The sequence below is a fragment of the Hyposmocoma kahamanoa genome, unplaced genomic scaffold, assembly GCF_003589595.1.
Source record: "Hyposmocoma kahamanoa isolate Upper Pololo Valley unplaced genomic scaffold, ASM358959v1 212, whole genome shotgun sequence".
Lineage (NCBI taxonomy): Eukaryota > Metazoa > Arthropoda > Insecta > Lepidoptera > Cosmopterigidae > Hyposmocoma > Hyposmocoma kahamanoa.
The window spans coordinates 1,123,047-1,140,390 of NW_020653733.1; the positions used below are offsets into that span (position 1 = coordinate 1,123,047).

Below are 17,344 nucleotides of genomic sequence, written 5' to 3' on the forward strand. Positions count from 1 at the left end.
CCTGGGTTCAATTCCCGAGCGGGAAGAAATATTCGTATGATCTACATTTATTTCTCTCCTAAGTTTGTTTGTAGTTGTCTATGTATGTCTCCATGGCTCCGGCATAGTTTCGTTTAAAAATATTTTTCACATCAATATTTTGTAATAAGTATTGAATTATTCCGTAATCCATATTCGCCGTTTCTGCTCACGTTTTTGGGCAGAAATGGATTAAAACCAGATGTTTGTTTAAAAACCGGGGTGGGTTGATTGACTTTCAACTCACTGCCCATCTCTGCCTACGTATAAGGTCACATTGTCTCTTTGGTATTTGCATACCCAATAAAAAAATTGTAATTATCAGATTTTATTTATTGATTAAAAATACAAATCATTATTATTTGACAAACATATTGATTGGCTCAACGTTTTTAATAAACAAACATAGTTATAATTATTGTAGAGCTTCTTGTCAAAGAGTTCTTACAGAGAAGTACCTTACCTACTTCTACTTCCAAGCAGTAATGAGAGCATTATTCCGTTCCGCTTCGGAAGGGCAAAATTACAGGCAGATGGGACTTGTCAACTATGTATCAGGGTGACGGGCGCAGTAACAGTGCCATAAGATGTTTGCGATATAAAGTTCTGAGTGGCACTGCAAGTGTACCAGACACACGACTTGTTAATTCCGTCATTTGGTGTTATAAAAATGTTATAAAATACAATACAATACAATAATTCTTTATTGTACACCAAAAAAGGAAACAAATACAATACAATTAAATTACTCGTAAAAATAAGCGGTGGTACAATGGGCGGTCTTATCGCTTCAAGCGATTTCTGCCAGACAACCTTTGGGTGGAAGTAATTATATAATTCACAGGAAAAAGACAGCGGTATATGAGGAATTACTAATCAACAGATAAAAATTGATAAATAAATGCAAATAAACATATATTTATAAATAAGTAATGAAACCAATACATATATATGAATATCGTAAACTACTATATATTCTTATACCTATAAATATGAAATTTCTAAAACGTAATTTCAAAACTTAAAAATACCTAAGCAGTCCAAGTCACACTAAATTAAGTTAGTGTATTTTTACCATATTTTTGAATATATTCAATGATTTCGCTTGTTGAATAAACAAAGGTAAAGCGTTCCACAAACGAATAGCCTGAACAGTAAAGTATTATCCGATTGCTTATTATGCATGTATTTCGAAAACTCAAAGAAAGTACACTTAATTATTTTCCACGACTAATTGTAGCTATTGTCACGAAGCAAAAGTAAAGTATTATCCCTTTTTACATTCCAGTGCACAGCACTGCTGGGACAGAACGGTGCGGGCAAATCGACGACGTTCGCCATGCTCACTGGCGAAACGCGACCGACTACTGGGCAAATATACCTCAACGAACAACCGGCCAACCATTTACAACTCTGTAAAGGCCTTATCAGTAAGTGCTGGCTAAGGTAAATCACAGTACTTTCGACCGACGAATCAATAACGTCTGTGACATCGTTTTAAACCGCCAGTACTACGTATACTCTATAATATATGAGAGACTTGGCCCGCAGCGTCTCTGATTTCAAATGACCTCATATTTTTTACTAATTTTGATCATCATTTACCTCACTCTGGTCACATGTGCGTTGGAAGCTTCCCCTTTATGAAATTTCTCGAACTCATAAGTTACATCTTTCACCGTTAAGCAAGTATGAGAAAACAAACTGTACGTTACTCGAAAATTACTATTAAGTAGAGCAGATCTCAATGAAAATCGAACACAGTACCTATGTTATATTAAGGAAGCGTTTTCTCAATCCATCCACATATCAAAAAACATGCCCGTTGTCTTGAAAATATTTATAGTGAACGCCTACTTACGTAAATAGCTAAGTTTCGCACAAATTTTATGCTCGTAGTTTTTAAACAGGCGCTTCTTATCTTGTCGATGGCAAAGACAATGTTTGCCAATGCCATCGTGTAGAAAGGATTTGCCAATCGAAGTAAGGTTCTGATTGTTGCCCAGCTTGCGCCAAACTTACAAGAAAACGGTACGGTACGTCGAGCGGGGAGGCTTCTTTCGTGTACCCCACAGGCGCTAATCGTCAAATAATTATGTTCCTGCAAAATAAATATGATAATTACTGCTTTATCGCAGTTTATACATTTTTATAATGTATTATTAACTATGACCTTCTACCTCAAGGTCAATAACCCGTTGCACGAAAGGCGGCCGTAAATATGACCTCATAATTACCGAACGTAAGCTAAACGTATATAAAAATATTATATCAAGGATCTTCCCTGTACAGGTTATTGTCCTCAAACTGACGCGATAGACCCTCTGGCTACAGTACGGGAGACACTGCAGTTCTATTGCAGACTGAGAGGAATAACGGACATGAACGAGGTTAGTTTGCCATACCATTTAGTTATTTTTAGATGATTGCCAAAACATGATTGGGGGTATTTGTAAATTATAACGATGATTTTAGTGGAGGTAGTGGGGCATAAATAAGTCCAACCGTGCTCGTCCTTCGGGCGAGCGAACAATCAACACCTCTCGAGGATATCTTATAAAGAGACGAAACACGTGTCAAGTATATACATTTTTAGTGGTGGTATTTGTGACTCGTGTAAACTTTGTTAATAAGCGAAAATTTTAACAACTTTTAACTGATGCTCAATTGATGAGCATTTAAGTTATTTATTAGTAAAAATATATTATGAAATTAATTCAGAAGGATTTTAATATCTAAATTGTCCTTTAGGTAATTCGAGTGCTAATAATAATTAATCTTTAATTTACTAAGCACTTTGTATTAAATTATCAGGTAATTCGTCGAACATTGGAAATGTTCGAGTTAAGTAAATACGCGGACGTGCGAAACGGAACCTTAAGTGGCGGCAACAAGAGGAAATTATGCACAGCCATTGCGTTCATGGGCAGGACGCCTGTGGTGCTGCTCGACGAGCCCACGAGGTAAGTTGAGTCATATACTAAATCTATGGTTGAGTCAGTACGTCAGTAAGACTTTATTTAACTAAACTCGTGTAATTTACTGTTGTTTTAATATTTACTAAAAAAAATTATTAGTAAACGTATAAATGATTAGTGTATAAACATATATAATAGTGTGTAGACGATTGTTATCTATTGTTATTGTGTGTAAATCTTATCCTCTTTTCTGGACCTTTTATAAATACAAACAGCTGCTACGCGTGTATGACGTAGCCGTACTCGTCTTACCACACTGCGTCAGGGCTCCATCACTTGTTTAAGGTTATGCGATAAGTGCCTACCGCTAAGTGTGCCGACGTCATAAGCGCTCATATATGTAAGTCTTTTATTTGTGAGTATTCGGTTCCGCACGACTGCATACGGCGGGTAGCGTTATTTTTACTCTCCGAGTGAGTGGCTAGGTTCCTTTTTCCTTGTAGGGAGCTCCCGGTGTCGTTAGTTAGATTCAGTAGGCTATTTTAGCGGAGGTAATTTCGATTTTGTATGAATGTGGTGCATCTGTTACGCACATCGAGTACGTATAACCAAAAATGGAGACGAAATAAGGGCCATTCATGATTGGCTACTCATCAAGCAAATCGGTGTTATATCACTTTTAAATATTAACTCTCGTTTGGGCTGAAATCATAAATTAGAAAGCTGAAATAGTACAACGCCAACAACTGACCTGCGTGTACGTATGCGTACATTCCAAAAATATTCTGTATGTATTGCAATAAAGATAATATCTCGGCTGTTCCATTCAGTGGCGTGGGAAAAACAGCAAAACATCTAATTAGTGTCTAATCATCATCTAGTACGTCGTAAATGTGTAGTGTGGCTTGAAAGGAAGGATATACATGTACCATTTCCTCGGGACTCAGTCGACGCCGATACAGGAACGACTGAAAATCAGCGTCTGTTTCGACCGAGACAGACATATTGCTGAGTCGTATCCTTTTCCTCGCTTAAGCCACTACGCACACTTACTAACTTAAATTAATAAGTCACTTGTTGTTTTCTTTTTAGTTGTAATTTTAGATATAGGTGTGTGTAGTGTTTCAATTCAGTGAATAAACTTCTTTCTTTCTTTCTTTCTTTCTTTCTTTCTTTCTAATTACAAAACAAACGGCATCACATTTCTTCGGTATATATTCGCCCATTATGGCAAAGCTCGAGCTAAACGACGACGCCCGTCACTTGTTTAAAAATTCGGGCTGCCCCATCGGAGCGCAGTCGTCACCGTAATGATTCGGCAATGAAACGAGTTTCCGTCTCTATTGCTGGTCGCGGTGGTGGTAACTACTAATCGCGTTGCAGCGGCATGGACCCCTGGTCGCGCGAGTGCGTGCGGCGCGGCGCGGGCGCGGCGGGGCGCGGGGGGCGCGCGCTGCTGCTGTCGACGCACGCGCTGGACGACGCGCGCCGCCTGGCCGCGCGCGTGGCGCTGCTGCGCGGCGCGCGGCTGGCGGCGCTGGCCGACCTCGACGCCTGCCTCGGCAGGTGCGTCTCTCGCTCTGCAGCTCGCGTATTTCTGGACCGCACCCGCAAGCCCGAAATCCGTTGGGACAGAGTGAACCCGAAAACGCTTTAGGCGCATCGACTGTGAACCGGCAACCGGTACTATCTCAATTTTGATAACTGAATGAAGATATTTCGTTGCGTCATTCTGACGCATCATCTGGTTAGTTAGTACGAGTTGAATGAAGTCGATTCTGGCGCCAAAATTAAATGTATCTCAAATGGAATTTCTCGAAATATTATAAAACGGTATTAAAAAGTTAAATCTTCAGAAAATTTAGACACTACCGGTTGCGAGTTCGCAGTCGATATGACATGATATTTTACTTTATTAACAGATCTACCAAATATTTTGCAAATCACATAATTTTCACAATATTTGATAAGTAATTGGAATATGTGTTTTACCAAATTAAAAATAAAACGACCTTGTTTGATAACTAATATCACCTCGGTCGACCGTGACAGCAGAACCTGCGAAGAGTCCGAAACGTTAATTTGAAAAAACAAATAGAAACCGGACATTTGTTTAATAAAAATAGTTTTCTTAATACTCAAATGTCCCAAGTTTCATTCAATTAATACTAGAGGTATAACTAGAACCTTCATAAATACTATATTATACATTTTTCTATGTATCCCGCTCAGTACAGCTCTTTGTACTTCCTTCTTTCGTTCAGTGTTGAAACCGAAGTATTTGATTTATCAGTGAAACTTTACAAACTAAGCCTAACATTTGAGAACCCGTGGCCGAAGAACGTACACGTCAATTTTCATGATATCGTTATCTCTGAAATCCCGGGTTCGATCCCTGGCCGGGTCAATGTAGAAAACTAACTTTACTATAACGATACTTCGAATGAACACTAAGCCAACTTTATTTTTTGGTCATACTAAGCTCCCAGAGTTTTGTGAAAAAAAAAAAGAAACAAAAACAAAATTCGAAAAAAATTAAAAAAAGAACTAATTTCGTCAAAAGAACTAAAGAAACAAAAACACAATAAAAACAGAACATGTCCAAAAATTAAGTTGGCGTAGTGTCTCGGGTTTGAGTATTTGTGGTACCGTAGTTTATTATTTTATTTGTGTACCAAAGCGACGTACATGATGCTGTCTAATATATACCTATTTATAACTAAATAGGTACAGCCAATAATAGAAATATTCTCAGGTTCGGCGGCGGCTTTGTGGTGGCGTGCCGCTGCCGCAGCGCGACGCGCGACGCGTGGCGGCGCGTCAAGCAGAGGGCGCCGCACGCGCAGCTCAAGGTGCTGCACCACAGCGTCATACACTTCCTGCTGCCCGTGCACGCCTCTGGTCAGTCCTTTTCACATTACGCTCCAGTTATACGATGTAATACAACCTGAACATCATACCTTTTTCATCACCCTTGCTCGTAAACAGTGTCATGACATGTAGGCAACGTTAAACATAATTTTAATACTTAATTTCATTTACGCTCGTGAAGAAATAGACTTCTCATAGATGGCGCTACTGCAAAGAAAGTCGTTAACTGCAACAAGCACATAGAAATTCATGAGTTCTTTCCGTGGCATAGTTGGCATAGCGTCTGGCACGGTTTGCTGGAAGACGTTGGTTCGAATCCAGCCGGATCAAAGGATTTTTCTAAGTTTACTGTAGACATGTGTACATATGTACCATATGCTATTTGAGGCGCAAACGTTCCTTATACAAAAGGTATATTATTTAGCATCCGAATGTCCAACCACTAATTATAACGGATTATCATGTATATAGTTTTGTAAATTTTTGTTCAAAGCAAATAAATATTTAGTATTAACCACCTAAGACCCAGCAAACTACAATTCGAAAAGCGCTAAACGCCTACTGTACATTAAAATGCAGTAAATATTCAACATGCTTCAGGCCTAGGCAAGTAGGTATACTCAAAATTTTTTATGAAAAAGTGTTTTTCTAGATACCCTATGGTCGTATAGAATATTGTATTATAACTTATTATAATTTAACTGCCTCTGTGGCCGAACGGTTACCGTGCCGGACTGCCACGCAGAGGTCCCAGATTCAATTGCCAGGCCAGGTGAAATATTTGTATGGCCTACATTTATTTATCTCGTAAGTTTGGGTGTAATTTGTGGTTGTCTATGGCTCCCGCGACACAGGGTTTCCTTAGTGAGGGGCTATGTTGAGTGTGTGCGTTATTATTATTAAACCTTCAAGCTGCCGTCCTCTAACTTAACGTGGCTAGTGACAAATATTTTTTTGAGATATCATAAAAAGCCATCACCCAGTTTTAGAATAATCAAATTGTATTATGATATTTCAATTATGCATCGTTAGGGTAAGTTCCGATAAGTCAAAAACATTAACTGTCTTTAAAAAATAATTTTGTGCTCTATCTTTTGCTACTTAAAACGGATATTTGACCATTTGCCATGCAGTCGCATTTTAGTTAGTGAACGGCAGATATGGGGTGGGCTATCGTTTGAATCGCAGCTCACAAACAGTCCAGATTAGAACCATCCGAAAATCTCCACCTGAACAAATTGTCGTTGCTCCAATCAACCTGAGTCCGATGCCAATTTAAAGACTTCCAGGTCGGCCATGGAATTTCGTGTTCAGGAGGAAGACTCTCAGAAGACGGAACAAATGTAGATGGTACTCTTTCTGGCCAAAGGTTGTACCTCGCCTGAGCTGGCTCAATGTTCAAAGGAACGGCACATTTGACAAAACTTTTCTGGCTCCTCGGCCTCTGTTGCACTGTGAAGTGATGAGAGTGATAGGGACCTTAGGATATTAAAATATTATTTTTAATAGAGTTGCTCAAAACGTGGTATTTTTCGTAGGTACTACAAATCGTGCCGAAAGTTGGATTTTTCGCACTAGTGCTTTTTACTTTTCCATTTTTTTTTAATTTGCTCTTGTTTCAAGTCTTAAACATAGAACTAAAGAGGTTGTATATTTATTTAATATTTATGTGCTTTGTGGCGTAAGTCATTCGTCATTAAAACTTATATTTACTTACAACCACCTTATTTGTTTAAATTGCATAGGTGTTTTATAAAACAACGGGTTACATTTAAAAATACCAAAATATTTTCCATAAAGATGGCTGATTGAGTATTAACATGACCGGAGGTGAGTATTACGCGAGACCGCTGCGCGCCGCGCCACTAAAATAGAAATTTTAATGTGGCTGAATACTGGCAACAGTTGCCATATTGAAAAAAGTCGGCCAAGAAATGAGTTTTTTTCTAAATACTGTCTTATTTTACTTTAAATGTAGTTTTTCCGCAAATGTATTAAAAAACGTCGTTTGAAACACGTGCGGATTTATCATTTTCACGTGTCTCGAGTCTTAGAAGAAACCTCGAGACTCGTGAACAATGACTAACTTTCCGCACTTGTATCAAAAATAACTATATTGAAATTGCAGTGAACAAGAAAGAAGTGACGACAAAGCTGAGCGACGTGTTTCGGCTGATGGCCGAGCTGCAGAGCACCTGCGACATCGAAGATTACACTGTCAACCAAAGCTCGCTTGACCAGGTCCGTCACGTTTATTTCAACATCCCTTTGGTTCCACATTTTTTTAATAAGTAAAAAAAGGTAGATTCATTATTAAGCAGCAGTAGAGCTCCTTGTGAAAGAGTGCTGTGCCCCTCAGATCTTTGCAATTTCAAGCTCTGAGTGGCACTGCAACTGTTATGGACAGGCGTGTCGCTTATCATCAGGCGCACGACTTGTTCTTCATAAAAAAAACAACCTTTGAGGTAGATGAAAGCTTGTTTTGTTTATGTACTGTTTTTGTTCTTGTGTTTGAGCAATAAAGTGTATATCAATCTATTTCCAGATGTTCCTAAGCTTCACGGAGAAAAGCGGGGAGGAAATGGAGCTGGTGGACATAGAGCCACTGCCTTCACCGACGCCCTTGCGTAGGGACAGCGCCGAACTAAGTGACATTACCTCGCTATGATACAAGGACTTTACATGTGTCAAACATTGTTCAATGGCCTAGAATACTTACTCTAGAATACGAAAGAAATTTACACTTAAGGCAACGACGCTCAAACTAATTATTCCTATTAGGCCATGTCACGTTATTCCCCTTAATTTACATTACCGTGGAAGGGATAATAAACTTTATGGTAATTGTGTAACGTAGAAAGTAATAAAGGACCTAAAAACAGTGGATCTACTGCTGTTCTGCGTCCCACATCCGTCCGAAACAATTACGAACTTAAATAATAAAGAAGAGCCAATTATAAGTCCTCACCGATAGACATACTTTAACTTGATTAATGAGCATTAAATTAGAACTATATAACTAATAGAGTTTGCTCATGGAAATTTTTATTTTTCTTAAACCATATTTTTCACAAAAAAAAATCCGGATATTTTTTCAATATTTTTCCTTTATTTTTTCACATTTGACGTTGACACCTGTCAAAAGTTAAAGTTACTGGACGAAAACGATGGCGCCATTAAAAAGGTTTTTTTTCGCTGTTATGAAATCATTTTAAATCTCGTTTATCTCTAGGTGGAGTCTTAGCTATACAAGTTTATTTTAAAATTCACGCTATATAAAACTTAAAATTTTTATCCTAATCGTAGAACAATAATATGAGCCGTCGAAATTATATTTTTCAAATTTTTCGGGAATTTTACCGGAAAAATTTTCTCTGTTTGAAATTTTTCGAAAAATAACCCAACATAACAATAATTAGTAACTACACTAAATAGGTAACATATTCGCAAAATGTAGTAATCACTTACTCGTCAAAAAGCAAACCACGAATAAAACGCTTTACCGGTGCAACACTAGTTTTAAAAAGGGCAATATCAACTTGCTTGGACAATATATTGAAGTTGTTACTTGCACACAAGAGATACGTTATAACAGACCGGAGGTACACACAGAAGTAAATTAAACCTAAGGGTCTTTGTAGGGGCTGTAAGAGAAATCTTGGACACGAGTTACGGGAGTCCAAGGCACAAGAAGCAATTTTTCGTAAAAATACTAGGTCTGCAATCTGACGTCGTACCCCTAATGACAAAAGATGATATTTCTTACAAATATCAAGATACCGGTTTGACTCGTACCAGTCCCTTGTCAATTCGTGACATATTCTTTCATTCGCATTATGCTTCTTTCAAATTAAACTTTAACTTGAGTAGAACGGGAATAAACCCCCAGGTGGCCGTATCGTAATTTGTACTTTAATTTGTACTAAAATTAATTATCCTATATACAATTTCGTTACTTACATTCACTTCTATGCCGTGGCAATGCAAATTTAGCCTCCCCCGATTCAAGAATAATACATTCTTTGGCTCAGTTTTAAGGGAACAACACGTTTTTGGTTAGGCAATCGCTGATAGTAACTTGCACGTTCCTTACAAAATCATAGAACTAATAGCTAATACCTTCTAAAGCTAAAGTCTACCCCCGGGCATGAGTTGCAGTGGTCAGTCAATATGGAAATCCCTGAACCGGGTCAGGGGGCCTATTCCCGTTCTCCGTCCGATATGCATCATCCGACGTACGGATGCACCCGTCCGAAACAAACTGTCAAATAAGAAATAATCGACCAAGTGAAAAGGGTAACCTATCCCAAAGTCGACAATTATTTGTTCGAATTTTCATTACACCGAAAACCGAATTATAACGAAATAGTTGTTCTTTCAGGATATGTTGAATGTTTATCGCAAATACACGATTAGGTTCGGTTAGGTTAGGTTAAGTTAGGTTTAAAAGAAAAAAACATTGTCCTCTCAAAATTACTTTCGAGGTTATGAAATTTCGACCAAACATTATTTCTGGAAAATGTCATTTCTTATTACTGATATGTAACCAGTTAAATGTCAAGTATGAAGCTTTATTCGTATCGTACGTCTTTTAATTTGGTAGAGTTCTGAGCTTTGGTAGAGCTTCTTTGACCGTAATTGTTTCGGATGATGTCCGACAGAGAACGGGATTGGACCGCCTGGTTACAAGTCGGCCGATGTAGACAACATGGGGATATATCAACCCAACTCAAAACCATTGTGCTTGTGGATACGGTGTCCGACCAGCTGCACCCGTGAAGACCTGCTAAAGGCAACAGATAAGGGGCGTAAAAGTGGCTGAGTCAAAGAACTTTGTCACTGACTCGACAAGAAGAAGCATCTCAAAGCTTCAGTGCAAGTGTCAGGCGACGTATACTGCCGTCCACTAACTAAAACGAGGCTAAGTGACAAATGGTCAAATATCCGTTTTAAATAGCAAAAGATAGCACAAAATTCTCTTTTAAAAACAATTAAAATTAAAGGTTTCGTATGATATCTCAAATTATTTTGTCATTTGGCCGTGTTGTATAGTTAGCGGACGGCGGTTTAAGAAATATCACTTTTTTTGAAATTATTTAGTTAATTTTTATTTTTGTAGATATAGTCTTGTGCAAAAATTAGTTTGATTATAGCACAACGGTGACGGTGTAAGAGATAATGTTTGCGTACAAATTTGGTCCACGGGGAGATCAGAAACTGTCCGATGCTATCGTAAATTTAACGCATCATTGGCAAACCACGACTGCTTGGACAAAAGTAACTATTCCGAGTACAAAGTAAATTCTTATCTATGGTCGTAACCATAGACCAATAAGTGAAGAGGCTTGCTAATCTCCATACTACAGAACGTAACTCTTTGTGCAAAAAAAGTTCAAAATCCCATCTTATATTCAGATGGCGCTGATCACTAGCCTGGATGTAGTTTAAAGTGACTGTGGATATCAATTAATTCTTCTTTAATATGAAAAATAAGCGGTCTGTTTTTTTTCCCTTGTAATATTATTGAAACATGAGTTAAAATTATTTTCGGAACTTTAACAAGTAGGTATGCTTATCAAGATGGCATTATGTGTTACACTGGCGCTAATTCTGAACAAAATAAAAAAATTGCATTATCCATAAAAATGTACGCAATAAGCGCCATCTAGTTGATCAAAATCAAAATAATCCTTATTTCATAGGTAAGCATTATTACACTTGAAATCATTACATTGGTTAAACTCTACAGATGGTTAAACGGCAGATTTCCCTGAGAAGAATGAGCAAGAAACTCTAGGGGTTGCTCTTTGTAAATAACATTTACAATATTTTTTTTTATTTGAAACATCAGAGATCGAGACTACCTTCATGAGCTAAACGGGTTACTACCACGGATTTTTGTCATCCAAGTACGCAGAAGTTGTATAATAATCTTTAGCATAAAGTTTTTGTTTCATTATAGTTTTAACCCACGTAAATGGCAAATTTTGTATATCAACCGGAATCTTGTTATAGAAGCGTATACATTGCCCCTTAAATGAATTCGTCACTTTGTGAAGACAACTATCAAGAACAGCTAGTTTATTTTTGTTTCTCGTGTTAATGTTATGTCTGTCACTATTTTTCATAAATAAATTACTATTCCTCTTAACATAAATTACATTTTCATAGAAGAATATTATTTTCCTTAAACTTATCTCTCAAAGATACTCTGGGGCCCAGATTGTAAATTGCCCCAACCGCACGTTTCTGCAGGACAAAGATTCTATTAATATCGGCGGCATTACCCCAAAGCAAAATGCCGTATGTCATTGGACTGTGAAAGTAGCTGAAGTAAACCAATCTAGCGGTTTCGATGTCTGAAAGCTTCCGTATTTTTTATTCGCGTACACTGCAGAGCTGAGCCATTTTGATAACTTACTTGTATGTCGACCCCATTGCAATTTAGCATCTAACGTTATACCTAGAAATACAACTGTATCCACAGATTCGATTTTTCGTTTCTAACTACAATGTTTGTAACCGTCTCTCTAACATTGGGTAAACAGCAAACCAATCAACTACTTTAGATATAGTATACATGATATGTTTGTTATCACTAAAAATACCGCGATTACCAGTCCTCTCGCCTTATTGGTCCATGCCTTAACATATTTTGGTGGATAAATAGTTGCATTAGAGAAAAAGGTACTTATTATCTCGTAGTCACAAACTACCGTCTTTTGCCTGTAATTTTATATCGTCGAATTTTAGTTATAAACTAACATTAACATAAGAAACTATGTCTGAGATAAATATATTTATGTTGCCATAGTTAATAGTGCAATTTTTTTACATTGTTAATAGATAATTCAAATATCGACGATAGCAGTCGGCGGACATGTTTTTTTTAGATTCTTGTAAAATTTTATATACATATATACTTAGAATAATAACACATAGAAACCTAGTCCGCACACGCTAAGTGAGGCAAATTGAAGCGCGCCAAAAGGGCCTACACGAGCGGGCGGGTCTTCAGTGCTCAAGGTCAACTTGCACCGCGAACAGATTAAGAATTTTAGCTAAAACACACGATATGTGCGAAAAATGAGTGTAAAAATACGTCAGACAAACACAAAATAGATACTAACATCACATTCCACAAGGAAGTAACGCGTTTCAACTTGTATTTTTATATAAATATTCACTAAAACCGAAAATTAACCTACTACTAAAACTAGCCTTCATGAATTTGATTTTTGCCTCACTTGTGACAGTTCGTTTGATATGAAACTATCATTCTATGCGTTATTATTCTAAGCATATATATATATATATATATTAAGCATATATATACACATATATATATATATATTTATTTACAAATAACTGTCATTTTTTTATTGTATATATTATATAGGACAGACTTTTATAATGATACAAATCACACTTTTAGAATAAATATTACCTAATACCTACATAATTCCAACTTTTTGGGATTAAACGCAGGCCACATCGCAAACGAAGCTAAGCTAACGTAGCTTAGCCCACGTAGTCGGGGTATCTATTCATACTTCGGTTCACACCGCGTCTTTTTTTTTCTTTCCGGGGAAAAATCCGTCATGGATACCACCGCGTCACGGGGAGCCGCGGTGATTATGTGAGACTCCTACTCACTAAAAACCCCCGGATATTCCCACACTCCGCATGAAACGTGGCTGTGTCCACGTGGTTTACGGTTCACGGCCCCGACGGTTGCCCGCGACTGCGGACCTACATCTGGGAGACTTTACCGTCCCCACTCCGTCGTTAGTGGAATTAGTGGCAACCCGGGAACCCTTATCCATTAAGTGACAAAGCCCACGTTTTGCCACTCAGGGTTCACTGTCACTGCCACCTCCTTCCGCGACAATATATCGGTGCAGAAGGAGACCACCGCACTCCACGTCCTCTCGCTGCCGACTATGACTCGCACCATGGTCAGGGTTGACCGCTGCTCGTCAAACGCCGGACTAGCCTGCAGTGTGTGGGGCCACACTGATGGCATACGGTCGTCGGTTCTCGTCCCACCCTTCACACCGCGCCCTAAGCTAACCGAGCTAACTAATCTAACCCAATGATCCCACTAAGTTATGCAAAATATATCGCCCTTCTGCCGCCTTTCACCCGCGCACGTATCCATAGTGTAGTACGTCACTACTTTCTACGTATTTTGTTAGCTTAACTTTGCATGCAACTACTTGAGCTAAGTTAGCTTAGCTTCGTTCGCAGTGTGGCCTGTGCTTTACGCAAAATAAGGTTTGTTAATTCAATCTGTAGCTCTGGTAGAGCGTGGCTCTAGTTTGCCATACAGACGCAGGTTCGAGTAATATGAGATCGAAGCATTTTTTTTGTGTAAAATTTTTGAATTTGAATAACATTGTATTATTAAAAAAGCTTTTTCCGATTTCTGATATTTCAAGTACTCTTACCTCAGTTGGTCCCATAGAGACTATTGATCCTTACCAGAGACCGGATCGAATGGCCTAAAAAAAGTTTTGTACAAATTGCCTTTTATCTTACTGACATTTTTTCAAAATCTGTGAATGCCAATCAAAATATCTTCAAAATTCATGGGTAGTCTTCTAGAACCGTTTTCCTGTAACTACAACGATGAAGGTGGCCTTGTTGCCCCGTCTCAAATTTACACCCTGTATAATTATTATCTTCGCCACTTGTACTATTGCAACCCGTAGAATAAAATGGTAAGTCAACGGTGCAATACTTGATGATTGAATTTGACTAATTATTTATTATTGAAATATCTCCATTTTGGCTTAACTTACGGCTGTTTCATTTATAATATAGAATGCACACAAAATATTGTTTCCTTAAAGCTAACTATCATCTACCTACGTTCAGTATTTACAAACCTATCAATGAAAACATGTTTTTTATTTTTTTCCTGAAATATTACTTTGTTGCGATTATCATTTTATTGTCCGGGGATGGCGAATTGTTCCACGTGGAATGTTTACATGGAACTACTGGGAATAAACGGTTCATCTTTGTATCAATAACAAAGTAGTGGAGTAAAATCGTCATGATGTACAATATCATCGTACTATAAATGCATATGTAAATTTATAAATGAACTCTTGCCTTTAGTGACACATTACGGTGACACAGGAATAAGGCCGGCCTCGCTAAGTTTTAACGGTCATACAAGTTAAAATTAACCACATTATTTCTGTAAGTAGATTGTACTTAATATCTAACTGTTAATGTGAGGACTGTGATATTTAATGTGCTAGGTTTAAATAAATATACGAACGGAAGGTTTATAAAAATATCATCTTTTATTTCATCGCATACATTTATTTCAAAGTTTTTTTTAATAACAAGGAATGTCTATTAAAATTACAAATGATAACGAAAATACAATATAATGTCATGGTTTTTAATCAGAAATAAGGTTAATGTAACGTAAAATTTGACAAAAATAACGCTTTGGTAAAATTAAAGCTAAAATAATATTGCAGTAACCCACACCTCTTTAAAATACGTAGTTTATGATAATTATCTGTTTGTTATTCTTCGCGAAATATTACCTGACCCCATTCGACTTATTGATAAAACTTTGAAGCTACTCCATAATACACGAAAAAGGGTGAGTTGGCTCTTTACAGCATTAGCCACCCTTACACTGTACGTGTGAAAGGTATTGCATGTAAAAAAAAAAACAAATTTATCGGTCAAAGCTGTGGTAACTCAGTGGGAAAGCTTACTTATCATGTGATCATTGTTTTCAGTGGCGGATTTGCAGTCTTGGCTGCCCTAGGCCTCAGGCCATGTAGTCCGTACCAGCACTCGTTAGTAGTTTTTGAGTTTATAGCGATCAGACAGACGTAGTGATTATACATTACATAATACATAAAATCGACCCCTCCTACGTAAAGTATCGTATGCCGAAATTGCCAAGTTTACAGGGGAGCGTTTTTAAGTTAAACATAACACGTGACTTTAGCATTTCTCAGTTTTATTCGGTAAAGCTCGTTCTCACATAGAGTATTATAAAATCCCAGATTTGTCGGTTAGGTGAACAACCACAATTTATATTAAAATTAGACTCATTTCAGTGAATTGAAAACTTTAAAACGCTCCCCTGTAAACTTGTTAATTTCAACATACGATACTTTACGTAGGAGGGGTCGAAATGTACGAGTGATTTAGGAAGATTATTGTAATACGGTGCGGTGCAGCGTAATGTGCGTGAGCCTTTAGAATATTTAGGTACTTTGAGTTGTTTCTTATCATCATCGGTGAATTCTTTGTCACGATTGGCCGCCCTAGGCCCGGGCCTACTGGGCCTTAGGGCAAATCCGCCCCTGATGATTTTGCTGTGGGATGTTACACACAACAGCAATGACAATGGATATTGACAGAAAGATTACAATAATCACAAAAAATAACAATTCATTACAAATATTTCCAATATTCTGAACAAAAACGTATATATACTTAATATGTGGAACACCTGTACCCATTAGTAAGTATCAAGACCGTTTATTCCAAACGGAATAAAAACATCAAACAAGTTTTTTTTACCCTATTGACACTAAAGATGGGTTGCCCTAGCCGATAACATTGGACCCAAATAATATTTCACAAACTATACACAAACAGTAAAAGTGCAAAAGAAAAGTAAGTAATTAAATTGTTTTGTATAAAGGTTTATTTTCCTTATTTACACTACACAGAAAAATAGCATAAATAGTGTTAACAACGAGATCAAAGTCCAAGCCATAAGTGGACATGGTAAATGTAGAGCAAACGCCTCTGTCCATGTATGGACGGCTTTACGGTTAAGAATTATTCAGTTTTTGGCATTGACTTACAAATAAATGGACGACGGGTCTAATACAAAAACCACGAAAAAAATGTCCCAAGTCAACCTATTTAAACGTAGTGACATGTAAAGGAATATGAAAAAGCTAAAACGTTGAATTTAAATTGTAATGTCATCGCAGTACTGTCTAGTTTAGCTTGCTTCGCTGTCAGTCGATCAAACGAAGACTAAAGCGTGAATGACGCTCTGTATACGATTTTAACGCCCTATAAGTTCGGACACTTTTTAGCGCGGACCTGACGTCCATATAATTGTAAGTCAATGGTTTTTGGTATATATTCTTTAAATAGACACAAGCTTCACTCAATCTTACCTGAGGTGAGTAACCGACGGTGGTATACGTTAAATAAATTACGGTTATCGGGAAAGATACTGGGAATGTTTCATTGCTTCAATAATCTTTATTTCATTGCCAAGCAAATTACACTTAAAATCGAAAAAGCAAATGGCGTCGAAAGCCGAAAAACTCAATGCATAATAATGATCCATAACAGACACATAGAAGAATTTCGTCAACCTGCTAACTCTACATGTAGCGCAGTTGGAAGAGCGGTGGGGACGGAATCCCGCGGTCGCAGGTTCGAGAATTTTGTTGTGTTCGATCTTTGTATTAATAATTAAAGTAAAACGATTCTAATATAAACGAATTAATGATGGAGTGTTTAGGAAC

General features: G+C 37.6%; 1 protein-coding gene across 1 annotated transcript in view; it reads left to right on the forward strand.

Annotated features, from left to right (window-relative positions):
• LOC113227653 (ATP-binding cassette sub-family A member 2-like) overlaps positions 1-8,721 on the forward strand; it is an 83,331-nt gene extending 74,610 nt beyond the window's left edge. Inside the window, exons 6-12 of the mRNA XM_026460615.1 lie at positions 1,307-1,448; positions 2,311-2,408; positions 2,833-2,981; positions 4,320-4,502; positions 5,692-5,837; positions 7,936-8,048; positions 8,353-8,721. Of these exons, the coding sequence (XP_026316400.1) occupies positions 1,307-1,448; positions 2,311-2,408; positions 2,833-2,981; positions 4,320-4,502; positions 5,692-5,837; positions 7,936-8,048; positions 8,353-8,475 (954 nt within the window). The 3' untranslated portion in view covers positions 8,476-8,721. The remainder of the gene's footprint in view (positions 1-1,306; positions 1,449-2,310; positions 2,409-2,832; positions 2,982-4,319; positions 4,503-5,691; positions 5,838-7,935; positions 8,049-8,352) is intronic.
• The last annotated feature ends 8,623 nt before the right edge of the window (positions 8,722-17,344 follow it).